Consider the following 18,570-nt stretch of genomic DNA (forward strand, 5'->3'; position numbering starts at 1 on the left):
ACAAGATATAGATTATGTGGCTATGGCAAGTTTACTTAAATTTGAACTGGTGGCAGGGTTTGCTATAAGCTACAAATCAGATGTGTTACAATATTCTGTCTTCTCAGGGACCTGATTCTTCATTGCCATATGTATTCCCTTGTCTCTGACACCATGTGTAGTATACTCAGGTATACACCATGTATACCTGAGTAGTTGCCTTAAATAAACTCGATTTTTCTCTCCAAATAAATTTCTGAGATGTTTTTGTGTATGAGCTTGTGCAGTGCTTAGCTTCCTTCACTCTTAGAAGCAAACTTGAATGTTGAAAACAAATGGCAAGGTTAGGGGTTAGGGTTAGATCTGTATTTGTCTGTGTGGAATTGGAGCCGCCTTCCTGGTTTTTTAACTTGCTTTCCATATGTCTTGATGCTTTCTTTAGATACCAGTAGTAGTCAGCCAAAGCCTTTCAGACGAGTAAGACTTCAGACAACCTTGAGACAGGGTGTTCGTGGTCGTCAGTTTAACCGACAAAGAGGTAAGTTTCTGACATACTGTTCACTTGATACGTGGATAATAACATATATATCAAGTTTCTAAGGTAAATCTAAGTGTTGATTTATAATTACGTGTTGATCGTGTGATACTTAACTAGAAAGCTTCTTTTAGACAGTTTTTCATAGTTAGAAAATGAATGTGTTCTTTAAATTGGTATTTATTTCCTTAGATTAAAAAAAAAACCTGGAAAATCAAGTGTTCGCATGCTGTGTATGCATAGTAACTCTCCCTGTATTCTTACGGTGTTAGGTATATTTTCCCCTGCAATAAAAGTTTTGTGACTGTTCTAGATAGTAAAGAAATAGAAGATTTTAGTATTTTCACATTCTCCAAAATAACTCATTAGATTGTATTAACATCGTAAATGTAGTATCGCATTTACAATAATTATCAGTCAACATGGAGAATATCTTTTTATAGCCATATCTTAGATATTTCTTCTGAACATGAATTTTATTATTTCCTTCTACAGGTATAAGCCATGCAATGGGAGGAAGAGGAGGAATAAATAGAGGGAATATTAATTAAGGGATCTATGAACTGTGACACTTGTGAATAAGATTGGCGAATCTGTTTTAATATAATTGTCAAGTTGAGAAGTGTTTTGTATTTAAATAGGTATGCTCATTTCAACATTCTTTATTAATAAAATGTATTTCAATGTCAAAAGGTATCACTGTTTTCTTCATTTCATTTCATTCTTCTTTGCCAGTCAGGTTAAGGACAGTTGTACCAGACTCTGGAGAGGGTCTGCCCTGAGCGCGTGGTGATTGCTCTTGCTGTTCTAGTAGGCACATCGATGTTATAGTATTGATCTAAACAGAAAAGAAAACGTCCTTGTCATTAAAAAGAAAGTAAAACATTGAAGTTTATATTGAGTACTGTATTCAAAGTCAGTATTTCAATATCAAAAATGGATTTCATTAATTTTCTGACAAAAATTGATTTGAGTGATGGAGTGAATAATCTTTCAGCATCCTTCAGGTAATATTAGGTTCAACTTTTTGAAATAAGTATTTTTTAAAAAATAGTTAATTTAAAAGATGATTCATTTTGGCTTTAACCATTTTTAAAATATTTTTAGGAATTCCTATTATAGAATGAATCATGGGCAGAATAATTTAGATAACTGGTCTTTCCAAAGTTAAGTATCCTGGGCAGTAAACTTTACTTAATAAAACTGGGTTCTGTGAACGTCACGAACACCTTGTAGACTGTAATAATACTTGCCATCTTTAGAGTCACCTGGGATAGCAGCAAATACTGTCTCTCCATACAGTTTCCTCTGATGTCCTAACGATGCAGTAGAACTGGTCTGCACTCCCTCCAGTTAAATAAAGTCAGTGCAGCGGTCTCTCCCTTCAGTGAGTAAGCACTGAAGTTGGGTTTCTTACTTGCAGTCATTATTTTACAACTGCTGTTTGCACTTAAATTACATCTGTGCTCCCTCAGGTATGATCAACTTGAAGTTCACAAAACTGTCCAATTAATTAACTTACCTTTGGAAAAGGCGTAGTAATCATAGCCGTCAGGTTTTCTAATGTTGGGCAGTGTTATCGCGGAAGTAACGACATTTGGGAACCCTCTCCACAGTGTGCTCACTTTGACTTCATTGTGGAGGAAGCCTGCGGGCAGAAAGGTTTGAGTTTACAACCTTAGAGCTACACAAACCTAGGTTTTGAGTTTGTTCTCTGCCAAGAACTCACACCTCACTTTTAGGGCTGTCCTGAGGGATACAGGTTTGTGTATTGTGCTTGTTGTCTGCTATAATTAGCAGGCTTGAATAATCTGCTTTCTTTACCAACAAAGAATTGATCTTGTTTATTACTCAGTAAGGCCAGTGGATTTGTTTTACCTCAATAAGAGTAAAGTGTTAGTACTTTTATGGCCGATATTTACATTTAATAAGGGTGACTTCGTAAGAAATTATTAATCTTCGTGATCGCATTCTTGACATGGGGAAAATTACCTTTGTCTTGATAAGAGGCTTTGATGGGCACCGAGTAATGGATCCTGAAGGTGTGTGTCTGGAAAGGTCCAACAGCACGCTCAAAGCGGCGCCTCCTGACCTGTGCTGCCTGCCCATACACTGAGTAGTTGATGGCAGGCTGCCTCCCTGTGCACTTCCTCACGGGCTCCTGTTTGTAAGTGTACTGCTGGATGTTGCCACCTGTTACACAGGAGAAAAGGCCCACGTTAATCCCCCTGGAAAGGAATGCACCACAATTGCCTTCAATTGTTTATCTTTGGTTGTTCACAAATATATGTTTAATAATGACTATTGTTAATGCTGTCCTTGAAATATAGTAATAACTAAGACCTGAAATATGTGTTGAAACAAATAAACCCAACAAACTGCATTCTTTATGTTCGTGATCTGAAAGTCCAGATGTTTTATGGTTCACATTGCAGGAGATCTAAATATTTCATATGGTGTGCGATATTTAGTCATTAAAGCTATTCAATTCTTGCCATTAAGAATACCTTTTTGATAGTAAACCTAGCAATTAAAAAGGGGCAGTGCGGAGTGGGGCTGGAGAGATGGCTCAGTGGTTCAATTCCCAGCAACCACATGGTGGCTCACAACCATCTGTAGTGGGATCTGATGCCCTCTTCTGGTGTGGGTGAAGACAGCTACAGTGTACTCATAAATAAATAGCTTTTTTAAAAGACTTAAAAAATAGTGTCACATTGACAATCGTGTAATACATACCTCTCTTGAAGAAGTACACAGATTCAGGTCTGTCCTTGTACTTGGCTATTGAAAGAGCAGCCACTATCTTCCCTGTTAGTCCTCCAAAGCCTTTGACAATTAGTTTAGGATACCCAGCATCCATTACATCGTTGGTAAAGCGCCAGTACTGAGAATCCTGGTTGTTTAAAGGAGAAAATGATGTTAAAGTTTTTGTAAGCATGTTTCTGGAATTCATTCTCATATTTAAATGTAGGGAGAACAAAATAAGTTGGTTGAATTTGAATAAGCAGATCATAAATAGTATCAAACTGTCATTTTTCAGGAGAACAAGCTGTCATTTCTGAGTTGAAGGTTTAGATGATGCTATGATGAGTGCAAGTGCGTGGGTTTTTGATTTTTTGTTTGTTTTTTTTTTCCTAAACAGTATTTGTGTTACCTTAAAGAAGAAAGTTTTTCCTTCACAGTTACATCTAGTAAAAACCGTGTCAATGGGAGAGGGAATACCCCAGACTTCAGTGATTCTGCGTGGTGGAGATGGTGGTCTGAATGGGTTCAGCATCCAGAAATAATGACCTAGAAATTAAAGAGGCTTGTCAGTCTGCAGTCTGAATACTAGTATCTATGTCCCCACAGAGAAGGAAAACAAACGTAAGGGTTATAAAAAAAAATGGAGTCAATGTGTAAAGAAATGCCTGGATGTGGAGCCAGGTGAAAAAGAGAAAATTGTGTATTCCTAAGATATTTCTTAGATTCAGAAGATAGCAAGAGATATTTTGAGATAGTTTAGTTTCTAGTTTTAATTTTTTTAATTGAACTTTTGAGGTTTTGAGACCATCCGTATACCAGGCCAGCCTTGAACTCGGATCCACCTACCTCCACCTCCTGGGTGGTGGGATTAAGGGAGTGCTACCACACCCACCTTGATTTTAATTTGATTTTTTTTTATTTATTCGTATCTGGGTTTGCAGGGTCATGGGACAGCTTGTGGGAGTTGGTTCTCTCCTCCCTAAGTGTAGGTCTCAGTGGGAGTCAGTTTCTCCTGCTGTGGTGTAGGTATCAAAGGTCAATACAGGCCACCAGACTTGACAGTCACTCCGCTGTCCCCTTGAGTCAGTTCATTTCCCACCTTTCCTAAAAAGATCTTTTTGCCTTTGTGACTTAGAGCTCTCTGGGTTTCAGTGTTTTTGCTACATAAAATTGTAGTTATAACTTAATGACTAGTACAATCTATTGAACCTTTACTGTGTATAATTTTTTGTTGTTCATTTTGAATATATGTTCTAAGAAGACTAAAATAACTAAGTCCCTGGGAAATTTACTTAATACTCTGGAACTCTGAATCAAAAAAAGTACAGCAACTTTTCTTACCTCACAGTGGAGGGATAATTTTCTAAGAAAATTGGTCAGGGAATGCAAATCTCTAATACTTGAAATTGAACTTTGAAATCAAATTTAACTTGAAATTGAAACTTTGAAATCCTATCAACACACATGCACACACTCACACACAGGCCATACACACATGCACAAGGAAACCTTAAGAGATAACAAATCAAGCTCTCATTCACTGTAGGATCACACAGTTCAGTTAGTACCTTCTGACTTTGTTCTCAGGAAATGCCAACACAAGGCAAGGAGAAGCAGGTTTATATAGTCATAACTCACCTCGAAATGCAACTAACGTCCCGTTGCGCAGAGTGGTCAGTCCATCCACTGGCTTACCATTGCATATATTGGTCTCATCTAAAATCAACCAAAAAATGGATATAAAACAGGAGGAAGAAATCAACGAAAGACTTAATATAGAACAGAAGGAGAAAAGCAATTTGTTCTTTTCAGATCCTTGTAGAATTCAGTTTCCTGGCTACCCTTTTAAGATCTAGTAAGGAGAAAAGGAAATGAGTCCTTAGTTAAATAGTTTCGCTTACCTAACATAATACCACTCAGGAATGTTACATAGAAATTATAGTGAACTGGAAGAAGCCAGGTTATATGATCTTCATGTATATAAGGTATTAGACACTGATGTCTTCAGTCACTGAGAAAAGGAAATTCTCTTTGCATTTTACTCTCTAAAGGATAAAGTCCTACCTAAATTACCTTGACATTCTCTACCCCATTTCTGCTCCCAACAGGCATGTCTGGAGTTAGCCAACAGTAAATTTCTGATGCTAATTACTACTCAGTCTCCTAGATAGTCAGTATTCTACGATTACTCTTAATCTACATACCTGTAAGGAAGCTATAATCAAGCTTAGTAAGTTCACGAGTTAGCGATAATGAATCTCAGTAGAGATACTAGAACAGGAACGTAACTGACTCTCACCTGAAAACATGGGATGGATGTTAATGCCTGGATTGAGTCTCTCAACCAAGAGATCGGTTCCTGGAACAGCAGTGGGGGATAGCACAGGGGGCCTGGGAATCAGAGGTTTTTCTCCTTCACCTCCATCTGCATCTTCATGAGCTGGATTCACTTCAGCTGTTTCAGAGTTTGGAGTTTGTTTAGGGACGGTGGTGGTTGGCAGCATGACTTCTAGAGGAGTGGTATTCTGTTCAGACATTGTTGAAGTCTTAAGAGGAGATGGTGTGGTTTTTGGTTTTCTCCCTTTTGGTGTCTTTGGCTTTTTGGTAGAGGTGGGCTTCTTGGGCGCTTTGGTTGGCTTTTTGGTAGAGGCGGGCTTCTTGGGCGCTTTGGTTGGTTTCTGAGGTTTTAGGGTTGTCTTAGAAGCATCAGAACCTTCCAATGCAGGAGTTGTTAAAGTTGTTTCTTCTGGTTTGCTCTGAATCTCTTCTGTTGGAGCAGTTACTTTGGCTGCAAGAGTTGTAGCTTTCAGAGTAGTCATTTGGGGTGATGTGGTATCTTGAGCTGTAGACGTTATTCGAGTGGTGGTACTTGCTCTTGGTTCAGTAGTCTCTTCCGGTATGATTGTTGTCTCTGTTGTTGTCTTAGGGGTTACTGTTGTTGTAGTTTGGGTTGTGTCTTTTTCTGTTGTCTTCTCTTTAGCAGTTGTCATTTCAGGCTTGCTTACCTCAGGAGTCTCAGTTGGTACAGTGGGTTCCTTGGGATTATTTTCAAGAGCCTTTGGTGTGGGTGCCTCAGCAAGCTCAGCTATTAATTCATCGGATGTCTCGGGGTTGCTGGGTTCAGGCTCCTCGGGGAGGGTGAGTTCAGGCTCCTTGGGGAGGGTGGGTTCAGGTTCCTTGGGGTTAGTAGATGTGGGCTCCTTAGGGGTGCTGAGTTCAGGCTTCTTGGTGGTGGTGGGTGCAGGCTCTTTGGGAGTGGTAGGAGCTGGTTCTTTGGGGGTGGTAGGAACTGGCTCCTTGGGGATGGTGAGTTCAGGCTTCTTGGTGGTGGGAGCTGGCTCCTTAGGGGTGGTGGGAGCTGGCTCCTTAGGGGTGGTGGGAGCTGGCTCCTTAGGGGTGGTGGGTTCAGGCTCTTTGGGGGTGGGAGCTGGCTCCTTAGGGGTAGTAAGAGCTGGCTCCTTGGGGGTGGTGGGAGCTGGCTCCTTAGGGGTAGTGGGAGCAGGCTCCTTGGGGGTGGTGGGAGCTGGCTCCTTGGGGGTAGTGGGAGCTGGCTCCTTGGGGGTAGTGGGAGCTGGCTCCTTGGGGGTAGTGGAAGCTGGCTCCTTGGGGGTGGTGGGAACTGGCTCCTTGGGGGTGGTGGGAGCTGGCTCCTTAGGGGTGGTGGGAGCTGGCTCCTTAGGGGTAGTAGGAGCAGGCTCCTTGGGGGTGGTGGGAGCTGGCTCCTTAGGGGTAGTGGGAGCAGGCTCCTTAGGGGTGGTGGGAGCTGGCTCCTTGGGGGTGGTGGGAGCTGGCTCCTTGGGGGTGGTGGGAGCTGGTTCCTTGGGGGTGGTGGATTCAGGCTCCTTAGGGGTGGTGGGAGCTGGCTCCTTGGGGGTGGTGGGAGCTGGCTCCTTAGGGGTATTGGGAGCTGGCTCCTTGGGGGTGGTGGGAGCTGGCTCCTTGGGGGTGGTGGGAGCTGGCTCCTTAGGTGTGGTGGGTTCAGGCTTCTTGGTGGTGGGAGCTGGCTCCTTGGGGGTGGTGGGAGCTGGCTCCTTAGGGGTGGTGGGAGCTGGCTCCTTGGGGGTGGTAGGAGCTGGCTCCTTAGGGGTGGTGGGAGCTGGCTCCTTAGGGGTGGTGGGAGCTGACTCCTTAGGGGTGGTGGGTTCAGGCTCCTTGGGGGTGGTGGGAGCTGGCTCCTTGGGGGTGGTGGGAGCTGGCTTCTTGGTGGTGGGAGCTGGTTCTTTGGGAATGGTGAGTTCAGGCTCCTTAGGGGTGGTGGGAGCTGGCTCCTTGGAGGTGGGTTCAGGCCCCTTGGTAGTGGTAGGAACAGGTTCCTTGGTTGTAGTTACAGGCTTCTTGGTGGTAGTGGGAGCTGAGTTCTTGGGAGTTGTAGATGTGGGTTCAACGTCTTTAGCAGATGTGTTCTCTGCACTCCGTGTCTCTTTAGCTGAAGTAGTCTTCTCTTTTTTACTGGCGGAAGACTGTTTATTTGTTTCAGTGGTCTCCTTTGTTTCAACTGTTGTCTCTTTATTGGAAGTTGAAGATGCCTCTTTGGAAGTCTCAGAATTAGGTGCAAGACTGGGTTTAGGAGTTACTGGTTTTGCCGCTGTAGTCTTGGGAGATGCGGTGACTTTGTTGTGTGGAGTAGGAGGGTCAGGAGGTGGGGTAAGCTTGGGCTCACCATTGTCCAGACCACTTCCAGCTTCATCCACGACTGGTGGTTCTGGATTAGGTTTCTTTTTCGGGGTGTTTTTCTTGTTATCTTTTACTAGAGAAAAAAATAAAATCTTGTTATTTTGAAGTGTCAGCTTGAAGTCATCAATGTGGTCAGTGACATGAATGTCTGTCTATCTTTTCCTCTCACTTGGTCCACACATGCCACCCACCCCCGTTCTATAATCAGTGTTGTCCCCCTTTCCTAGAAACATAACTCCGACCTCTGACAGCTTCCTTACACTAACTCCTACAAAGGCTTCTACTGAGGACTTGCTTCGAGTCTTTGCAACTGACTAGTTTCTGCTGAACCTAGTTGCAATCTATAGGGCTATGAGTTGCTCCTTTTCAACCACGTGGTTAAACTCAATAGTTCTCAGGACATAGGCAATCAGAATGTCAAGGCAGTAGATTCTATTTAAAATCCCCTAAAAACTACCCTTTAAGGTAAACTCAAAGTGCCTTTCACTGATAGAAATTCTGTTTAGCAAATTTGTATTGCAATTCCATCAAAAGCAGGATTCTTGCAGTGACTTGAAGTTTGACTGTTTGGCTAGTAGACTGAAGAATATTTCAGAGAAACTACTATCTCAAGGGAAATGTTCCTCAAAATTCTAGTACTTACTAGAGCAATAATATGTTTTAGAATTTCAGGAAATACAAATAACAGATCATACAGAATCTCTTTTCAGGAAAAAAAATAGCGTATTCTTTAACTTGCAGAGAGAAGTGCAACAGATATGATTTTAAAATAGGAAAATAATAAAGAGCAAAGTAACAGGAATGATAATCTTTCCTTTGTCTGGAGGCTTAAGAGACTGTCAAAGATTAATGTTGGGAAGGCACTGTATAAGTTTATGTTAAATAAAATCATAGAAGGAAAAGCAAAAGCTGTGGGCAGAGAGGGAAGAGAAGGAGACAGTGATCAGATAGACAGGAATGGCAGCAGGACTATCATAAGCTCGCCAGTACTGCCCTGTGTTTCTACAGTTACAGCATCCTCGACTCCCTTGCTGCGAAGAGTTACTTGGCTGCTTACCACTGACTGATTCTCTGTAAGGTCTTTTGGGCACTTTTTAACCTGAGTGTTTCCATAGTTACAGACTCCCCAAATATTGAAATCTCAAGTTGTTCCGTGAACACACATTACTTTTTGAAAAATTCTTGTTAACATGGCATTGATAGAGTCTTTGATCTTTATCAATGCTCAAACCTTTTGGGTTCTTCTGTAATTCTCTATTAGCTGAATTTTTGGAAGACTTGATTTTCCGAATAGTTGAAGAGGAGGAAGAGGAGGAGGAGGAGGACTCTTGATTTTCAGAAACAGAATGTTCTATAAATCAAATAAAAAGTTTGATCACACCAACTGTGATTTAGAGCAAAACAAAGCAAAAAAAGAACTGCTGGTCCACATACAACAAGGAATGCTGAAAGCTGGTCTTCGAGCATTGGAGCATGCTGTCACTTTATGGGTAACGCAACTCCTTGCTTTGTAAAGCTGTCAGCTAAGAGCAAGGCATCTTAATTCATCACATGCTAACAGCAGAACTTTCTCCTGACTTTGCAACACCTGCTAAAGTTTACACAATCTAATTCTGTGAAAAACAGAGGGAAAAAAAAAACTAAGTTTTCATTTTTTCAATGAGATTTGCCTCTTCTGAGAAGAAGTTCCATGCTGGGTTTGATAAATAAGGGCTATAAATATCCCAAGGGATTCTATTTTGGCTTAGATTTTTTAACTTAAAGCAAGTAAACAAAAAAATATGAGGAGGGCTTCATGACTCAAAAGATGACTCTTTGAGGATATTCTTACGAATAGTCCACCTACAGGTTATTTCAGTTATGAAATCTCCTGTAGTGATGGCTGTCATCTTCCTACCTTCTGTTATTTCCTCAGACTCTACAACTTTCTTAGTCTTCTTTTTTGGTGATTTGGGTGAACGTTTGGTGGTTGATTTGATGGTGCGAGACGCTCCTGGAGGCGGGGGTGCAGTCTTTGGAGGTGGTGATGTGGGATTATGCACTGAGGCCAAGCAAGACAGACTGATTAGCATCCAGTTTAGAGTCATCAGCAGTGCTAACTGAAAAGGATGGATTCATGTGGCTTCAATCAAGAGGCCATACTGATAAATGTTCATATAGAGCAGCTGTAGCCCAACGCAAGTATCCAATAATTCTGGGGACACATTGCTCTAAACTAGTGATTCTCAAACTGGAAAATTACGATAGAAAAGAGTCCTACAAGGTCAACACTCTAAATGCTAGTTGTAGGCTTCTGGGTGTCTACCTCTTTGACCTTGGAATAGAGGCCAAACTATTGAACATTTTCCCGGCTTTAAGTGAGATGGGTATCCAACATTTCTAAAGAGGAATGCCCACCGGAAACAAGCTGTAATTCTGTGAGCTTCATCTATCTTGCCACTGTGCCACAATTACAAAAACAATGCTGCAGTTTGCCTTGGTTATTATAAAAGGTATGTGGGCATGTTTTGAAGATTTCACACTCCCAGACATTATGCTTTTCCACAGATGTGTTACCCAAGTTAACACATACTAGTGGTTTGACCTCAGTCTTCTTTGCCTTTTATTTCTCCCTCCTTTCCCCCTCCCCAACTCCTCAGCTTCTAAGAGGAAGCCTGGGGCAGCCCTTGGAATCAGAAAAAAGGAGAGGGACTTGAAAGAGAAGAAAACAGCAGTGGAGATGGGAAAGAGGAACGGATACGGACGGTCGGTACATAGATACACCCTGATGCCCCGCCTTCCCTTCAGAAGCCTTCCTGTTTCCAGGAACTGGACACTGTACCTCGCCCTCTTTCTCCTCCCCCTTCACAAAACGCCAAGTTGAGTAACAGCTCTGCCGGGTACTAGTTCATGACTGTGGCCAAAACAGATAACCTTTTAGGCTTCTCTCTGTACCCACGCTGGGAAGCGATTGGATTGCTCTGACTCCTGCCAGTTCTCGAAGCGTTGTGATTTTTAGATAGATCCCAATAACGAGAACCTGCAGCAGCCCTGAAACAACTTAGCAGTAACTTAGCTAGTTTAAATGAAGTTCTGAAGCTCTGGAGAATTCTTTCATTTCCACTCGGGACCCTGACTATCTTCATGAAGTCTGAATGAAGCTGACTTACACGGCCTCGGTTCCCCCAAGTCCTACCTCAGCTCGGTTATACTTCAGAAGCACAGGGTACCGGGAGTATTTAGGGTGACGGTCTCTCTGTGCGGCGTCACCCAATCTTCTTCCCGACCCATCCTCTGCCAGAATAACTTCTTCGGATATTTGGGAGGTAGGGTGTTGTTTGGTTTGGTTTGCTTTTGACTTGTCTCATGGCCAAAATAATTGTCAAGGGAGTGAGGAAATATAAATCCCCATCATGGTGCCTTCTGAAAGCTGCAGGAGCGCTGCACTCTGGAGTTTTGAAATAAGGGTGTTGTCTCTAGTATTTTTAGATTACTTCCTGCTAAAATATTGAGCAGCTAGGAAACCGCCCTCAACTCCGCTGATTAAGTTTCCACTGTTCTAAAAATAAAAAAAATCTAGGAGGCACAACCTAACTTAAAAAAAAAAAATGGTCAAATTATGCAAGCAATCTTACTACCTCAGTTTTGCCTCCACGGATACTCATATTTTGACAAAGAATGGTTAAGAACAAACACTGGAGAAGAAGGCATTCTATCCCTTTATTTAAAAAAAAAAAAAGCAGGGAGAGGGGAGTTATACTGTGAGAGTATTTTTTTCAAGGTTTAATGGCCAGCGATGGTTTAAATAAGATGGCCCCTGTCCCTTTGATTGACTTGGTCATTCACCAGCTTTGTGTAGAGACTGCTGAAGGGACAGGAGGGACAGGAAGGAGCATATGACTAATTAACTCAGGTGCCAACTTTTTAGCAGCATCACCTGCAAAGCTTGTGACTAGTTTATAGGAAGATGCTAGAAGCCTTTAAATATATACTCATACATTAAAGCTCAAAGCACAGAGCTCTAAGGACAGCTGATTTGGGGAAGTCAGTCCCATTATGTGGGGACAAGCTTTCTACTGTAAAGGGGTCACCTTGGAGATAAAAGGATGTACACCCAGCCCATGTGCCCCATGCTAGTGAACCAGAGGTCTTGGTGCTTCTAGAGCCTTTGTGAGGCTCCTGTCGGAAGATGTTTTCTTTAATTGGTCTTTGTGAAACAAAAGTATTACAAAGCTGCTTGTCCATTAGTAAAATCAAGAACTCAGGTGTGTGTTAGCCGTCTGTGGAGCCAAGGCATGGACTGGACTGGCTACACTGAGCAGCGCCGCCTCCGTGTCCTGGTTCTTACCTTCTTCGCAGAAGCTGTTGTAGTCTGCACAGCATTTGCCATACTGTTTACACTGGGAGTCACAGTCACACTCCCTCCCTCGTGCGAAGGACTCGAAGCAGCGTCCTTTGCAGGAGAGCTCTGCCCGGGGCAAAACAGATATCGTGGATTCTTAGTCACAAAGCAATGCTTACAGATCTTGTAGCACTTCTCATCTGACAGATGACAGAGTCCCAAGGCTGGGGCACTTCTAAGTCTCCTATTTGGAATTTGGAGCACACACATCATCAACTGCGAAAGACTAACTTTAAAGGATGATGTCCGGGGTTGGGGATTTAGCTCAGTGGTAGAGCACTTGCCTAGCAAGCGCAAGGCCCTGGGTTCGGTCCCCAGCTCCGAAAAAAAAAAAAAACTTATAAAGGATGATGTCCAAATAGAGACAGCCTAAGTCAGGGAAGAAGTTTGAGCCCGGGGCTGCCTGAGTCTCATACATGTGTAGACACTATAGGAAACTAGAAGATAGTTGTATGGCAAACCGCCCCGAGGTCCTTTATTCTCCCCATTTTATCTATACCATTTATCTATACCTTTATCTACACCTCTGATCCATTTCTTTGTAATAAATTTGTGCTAATTGAATCTTCATATCTTAAAACAACATATCCCAAGAAACTAGTTGAGCAGACCAGTACTCAGGTCAAAAATCACTTAACAATGCAGAGACTCTTAAAAAACGATAACTTTGGCATAGAAAAAGATTGAAAGATTGCAGTTAATCCCATGGTGTGAACTGTGGTGATGCGAGGCCTGCTTGTTACAGAAAGAACCTTGGTGAGGAGCGTGATGGTTCCCAAAGCCTGCCTGAACCCCCCAACATATACACTGTACCACACTAGGGTTACCATCTCCATATGCAAATTATAATGCAAATAGAACTTTTGCAGATTTTAGTTATAGCTTTTATACATTGAATAGTATACTTGTCTGAATCTATTACAAGAAATGGCTTAGATTTTGTTCAATAGTAATACCACTCATAATATAGAACTTTGGGGCTTTGAAATTAATCATTTAGGCCTGGTATTCTCTTGATCTTTAAAATATTCTCTTTAGGTAATTTAGAAACACATTTACTACCAAAAGTTTAAATAGCGTACGTCAAAGTTCTATGCTTATTGATCCTTTTGATGAAACCTTTTGAAAGGCTCATCTCTAAGCAACCAAAACTCAACATTCAATGGAGAAGTACACCTTCCTTTTTACTTGATACCTACCTAGTCACAGTACTACATCTTTACTTCAGACATTTCCAATGCAGTCAACACATATGTGCAAATGACAAATGCCCAGGCTTCCATTCACTACCCCAGTAATCAGAAGCCTTGAAACCATCCGTAGGTATGTACAGTGAACTTCAACATTTATGCAAGGAAAGGAAAGGCACTTAAACAGAGGAGGCCGGAGGGAGGAAGAACAGAGCTGCAAAGAGGTACAAAAGCAGGCTCAGGACAGCGGGCTCGACAGACCACGCCCAGCTCTTGGAACATACCTGTAGTGCAGACTCTCTTGAAATCAGGACAGCACTCCATGTAGTGTTGGCAGTTATAATCACAGTTGCAGGTGGCGTCTCTAGAATACCCTTCCCCACATCTCCCTGCACAACTTGATATATCTAAAACCATACAATACTAGGGTAAAGACAACCAAACCATTGAGAACAGGAGACACCTAGTAAGGAGGACAAAGCCACCAGAGAAGGGGAGCTTTACCCACTGGGCAGTGCTGGGGACAGTGCACAGTGGCGGACATAGCTGGTGTTTGGGCGAGCCTTTATGTGGCCTTAGTGATGCCGTTTTAGTCTCCACTGAGCTGGGAGACACCTTTGAAAGTCAAGCTAAGTAGTGCTTGCGTGCAGAGTGGTAACTCTGAGGGAAGAGCGGCAGTTATAGCTGTGGAGATCGCTCTCGTGATCACTAGTGGCCATATTTTGTACCACAGTATGCCAGGTACTGAGTCATATGTTCTCTCCAAGACTTACGAAAATGTTTCTAAAATGTATGGCTAGCCCTAGCTAAGGTAAAAACAATGGCACAGGCCAGCCATGGTAGCACATGCCTTTAATGCTATCACATGCCTTTAATGCTAGCACTCGGCAGGCAGAGGTTACGGATCTCTGTGACTTTGGGGCCAATCTGATCTATAGATCAAATTCCAGAATAGTCAGAGCTACACAGAGAAACCCTGTCTTGGGAAAAAAAAAGATAAGATAAATTTTAATAAGTTCTCCAATGACACAATAAGTTACTGAATGTGTATATTTGTGTGATTATGCATATAGATATATGTATATGCATATAGATATACATATCGACTATTATCAATTAGTAGATATCGACTAATATGTATCCATTATTTGTGCATCCCATTTACTCTCATAAGTGCCTCACAGGATAATCAATTATATAATTATCCTAAACAAATAGCCCATTTTGACCTCGAACTCACATATCTGAATTTGAAGCAGGATCCTTCACTAATTCCTCTCACTCTCAATCATGAAGTTATAGCAGGCTAACTGGGCCAGCCCAGAACCAGTGCCCAGCACAGACCTAAGCGTTGTCTTTCGGGAAGACTGAGAAAGACCTCTTGAAATAGAATCTGGGTGTGGATATAAAGGTCATGAACTTAGTGTTTTGGGACAAGCAAACAATAATGGTGGGATGGAATAATTACCCTGAAATATTTCTAAACACCACTTGGCAGATAACACTGCAAAATGCCCTCCCCAAAAGATAACAACAGGACTGTAGCAAAGGATTCCACCTCTGGAATGTTCCAGTCCACAGGTAGATGTTGAAATGCACTGAAAAAGTCTCAAGAGAATGCAGGAAGGTTTAAGTCTTAATACATACACACACAATAGAGAGCAGGATAACTTTCAGGATGACTGCTTACATACATATGTGCACAATACATACAAAAATGCATATATAGTGTATGTATATAAATACATATATTATATATAAAGGGGAAAGAATGAGGTTGAGAGAGCAGGAGAAGCAGACAAAACAACATCAAAAGATTATGCCTTTACACTTAGCAAATGTCTAGAACAATCCACTTATTTTCCATAGGTGGGTCTGTTATAGCCTTAAGTTTATTGCTATTTCTTAAACCACTAGATGAGCAAGGGAGCAAGCATGTGTGTGTGTGTGTGTGTGTGTGTGTGTGTGTGTGCATGTGTGCATGTGTGCATGCATGTGTGTGTGTCTGTGTGCATGCATGTGTGTGTCTGTCTGTCTGTGTGCATGCATGTGTGTGTGTCTGTGTGTGCATGTGTGTGTGTATGTGTGTGTGTGTGTTACATGCATGTGTACATGCATATGTGGAGGCCAGAGGACTGTGTCTGCTTTCCTCTGTGTTCGTGCTCCACCTTTTCCTGGGCGAGGATGTCTCACTGATTCTGGAGCCTGCCATTGGAGTTAGTCTGCTTGATCAGTAAGCTCCAGGATCGCCTGTTGTGGCTTCCAGAGCTCGGGCTGCAGACAGTACTGCTGCACCTAGCTTTTCACTGGGTGCTGGGGATCTGAACTCCAGTCCTCCTGCTTGTGTGTTGGACAGTTTACCCCCAAACCATCATCTCCCAGCCCCACGGATTGTCATATTAACTTTCATTAACCTTCAACAAATAAGCATTGTTTCACAAAGAAAGCATTTCTTAGGAAACAGCCATGTCGAGAATCTTATACCACACAAGAAGGGTCTGAGACAGGGGACTGTGGCCATCATTCCTAACTTGGCCTTTATGTTTGGGTTCTGTGGTTCTCCACCTTGTTTTATCTGCGTGCTCCTGAAACCATGATCAAGCAAGCTGTCATCTGCTGTGCTCTGATTCTATGAGAACTTTAGACATTTTACCAGAAATAAATATCTATTTTAAAAATAAAACATCACTGTAATAATTAAGGATATTCATCTTCCTTCTCTCATGTGAGTTTGCCAAAAGGAAGACATCACAGTGAACTAAAGACACACAATGCTATGCTAAGTAACTTAAGCCTCACACCGTCCGCGCTCTCCACCACGGCTGGCTGAGTGTACAGCAGGCTCTCTAAATAGCAGTTTACCCAGGACTGGCTCGGAGGGACTGCACTTTGCAATATGAGAATGGCATTCAGATATTTAAAGCCCAGAATAGGGTGAGTATTCCCTGCAAGGAAGAGAGAGCACTTCAGGCTAATAAAATTCCATTTGAAATAAATGTGCGTTATAAGATGCTATCTATGTCAACAGGATGCTAAAGTAATGATTTATTACTTTATAATGCTTTAAAATGATTTATTTGATGAAACGGTTAAATTTGTCAACATGCCTAGTAATATTAAAGATATGGTAGTAATATATATAGGCTTATAAAATGTGAACCTTTTCTTTATAAACTTCCTGGGTCAACATATAAATATTTCCTTATCCTATCAAAGGAATGCTTGTGGCTTGTTAAATCTTATCTCTTGTGATTGCTTCAGTAGCTCATGCCTAAATATAGAATGATACAGAGAACATATGTCTGTCTGCCCCTCCCTCCACAGACATGACATGCTAACTTGTGAGCCAATCCATATTTTACAGGCAAAATACATACAAAGATACTATCATAATGAAATCACTTTGTATGCTAACTTAAAACGCTCATAAAACATTTTCTATTTTAAAAAATTTGTCAACATACCACCAAAACCTGTTATTTAAATATTAATTTTTTTCATTTCTTTTGATGGTGTCGTGTATCTCCAGCATAATTTTATTATGTAAATGTCTGTATTTTATTTTTTAATTCAGGCAAAAATCTAAGGGAACAGAGGAGGGACATTTTTTTTTTCCTCAAAACTCGGAACTCCTTCAAAGCTCTCACAACACAAAGGGAAAGATGAGTATTCCAAAACACACAAATGCACTGCAGGCATTTCAAGTTTAGAGGCTGCAAATTGAAATGCATATGCTTAGGAATATATTGTTTTTGCTGCCCTAAGCCAACTGGGTGCTTAACAGCAATGATTGAATAGAGGCGTTTTTGATGCTGAAGTTACCTTGAGATGAAACTTGTTGAATCAGGAAAACAGGAAGCAGCATCGACAAGCAGATGGGAAGTATTTTCCACCCCATGGTTGTTCTTGGATGCAACGCCCTTGCCTGAGATAAAATAAAAGCACCAGAAACCTGCCCTTTAATCTCACCACTAAATAATGCGTCTGTTGTGCACAGCAGTCAGAAACGATCAAAATGTAATTCAGTAACCAGCCACTCCGTTCTTAGAACAAAAGCTATGGGCATTCAGCTTGAATTCCTGAGAAAGCCGTTGCTCTGTTTACTATAATTAAAAAAAAATAAAACAAAAAACAAAAAACAAGCCACCTCAATTAAATTACCAACCACTATAATACCGCGGAATAATAGCAGAAAACCGGCTTATTTTAGAACATGTAGAGTAGTCTGTACTCACAGGGCGAGGCTTAAATCATGTCCTGGAGAGAAAAATGTGCAGCTTCAATAAAATCGAGTTTAGTGATAGCGGTGGAGTTGTCTTTCCAACTTTCCAACTTAGCTCAGTATAAATTAATAGGCTTCCAACAGGCATCTCATGTAAGTATGATTCTTTTCAAAACTTTCTAACTACTGTTCTTTGTCAAGCACACTTAATGAAGCCACGCTTAACTCTACAAAAAGCAGATTAACTCACTTACCTGTCAAAGGAGAGATGAGTTTGCCCAGCGTGCTGGAAGTCTTATATAGCAGTGCAAATGGGTTGGGATGAACCAATTAGTCCAAAGGTTAGGCAAAATCAACAGTGACAACCTATGAAATCAAGCTTTCCTCATTTGTTGGCTGGGGGCCCAGACGACTAGACTTAGGCAACATCTGGAAAACACTTCCATTAAGAAAAATGACTACTACAAAATAAAGTTAGATTTATTGGCCAAAACACATTTCTAATTTCTAAGTGAAGTGAACAAATTGTTCTGAGATGGTAAACCATTCTGGAAGCCTTTGAGTAGCGTGCAAAGCAGCAACTCGAAGCTCCTGAAGCTCGCCCTGTGTCTTCCTTCTTGGCAGTTAAATCCAGTAAGGTGCTTCAGATCCATCTCTAAATGATAGCATGGGATGAGAAAGATCAAGAACTTATAGCAATAATGTAAGATCATGCAGCTGCTGCTTCCTCCCCCTTTTCCTCCTCTTCTTCCTCCTCCTCTTCCTCCTCCCCTTCCTCCTCCTCCCCCTCCTCTCCCTTCCTTCTTTGAATTCTCATTTCTGTAGAACATAGAAAAAAGGTGCT

General features: G+C 41.7%; 2 protein-coding genes across 8 annotated transcripts in view; one reads left to right on the forward strand and one right to left on the reverse strand.

The window, feature by feature from the left end:
* Tpr (translocated promoter region, nuclear basket protein) overlaps nucleotides 1-1,206 on the forward strand; it is a 63,186-nt gene extending 61,980 nt beyond the window's left edge. The window contains exons 51-52 of one of the 2 annotated variants that reach the window (NM_001107185.1): nucleotides 422-517; nucleotides 1,010-1,204. In NM_001107185.1, the coding sequence (NP_001100655.2) occupies nucleotides 422-517; nucleotides 1,010-1,065 (152 nt within the window). In that variant the 3' untranslated portion in view covers nucleotides 1,066-1,204. Of the gene's footprint in view, nucleotides 1-421; nucleotides 518-1,009 lie in introns of both variants that reach the window. The other variant, XM_017598809.3, reaches the window with a different exon arrangement.
* Prg4 (proteoglycan 4) lies at nucleotides 965-18,366 on the reverse strand. Of its 6 annotated transcripts, none has more exons than NM_001105962.4 (13): nucleotides 17,740-17,827; nucleotides 17,327-17,429; nucleotides 13,789-13,911; nucleotides 12,261-12,380; nucleotides 9,831-9,974; nucleotides 9,165-9,284; nucleotides 5,559-8,006; nucleotides 4,898-4,975; nucleotides 3,669-3,805; nucleotides 3,251-3,407; nucleotides 2,507-2,707; nucleotides 2,037-2,162; nucleotides 965-1,352 (listed from the first exon to the last, which is right to left on the reverse strand). In NM_001105962.4, exons 2-13 carry the CDS (start codon nucleotides 17,400-17,402, stop codon nucleotides 1,255-1,257), a joined length of 3,828 nt encoding a protein of 1,275 aa, NP_001099432.4. In that variant the 5' UTR covers nucleotides 17,403-17,429; nucleotides 17,740-17,827; the 3' UTR covers nucleotides 965-1,254. The 6 variants fall into 6 exon arrangements, with proteins under 6 accessions (NP_001099432.4, XP_038946391.1, XP_038946393.1 ...); XM_039090463.2 differs by lacking the exon at nucleotides 17,740-17,827 and adding an exon at nucleotides 17,981-18,366 and having other exon boundaries at nucleotides 1,140-1,352; XM_039090465.2 differs by lacking the exons at nucleotides 13,789-13,911; nucleotides 17,740-17,827 and adding an exon at nucleotides 17,981-18,365 and having other exon boundaries at nucleotides 1,140-1,352.
* Between the last annotated feature and the right edge of the window lie 204 nt (nucleotides 18,367-18,570).

This window comes from Rattus norvegicus, chromosome 13, assembly GCF_036323735.1.
Source record: "Rattus norvegicus strain BN/NHsdMcwi chromosome 13, GRCr8, whole genome shotgun sequence".
Classification (NCBI taxonomy): Eukaryota; Metazoa; Chordata; class Mammalia; order Rodentia; family Muridae; genus Rattus; species Rattus norvegicus.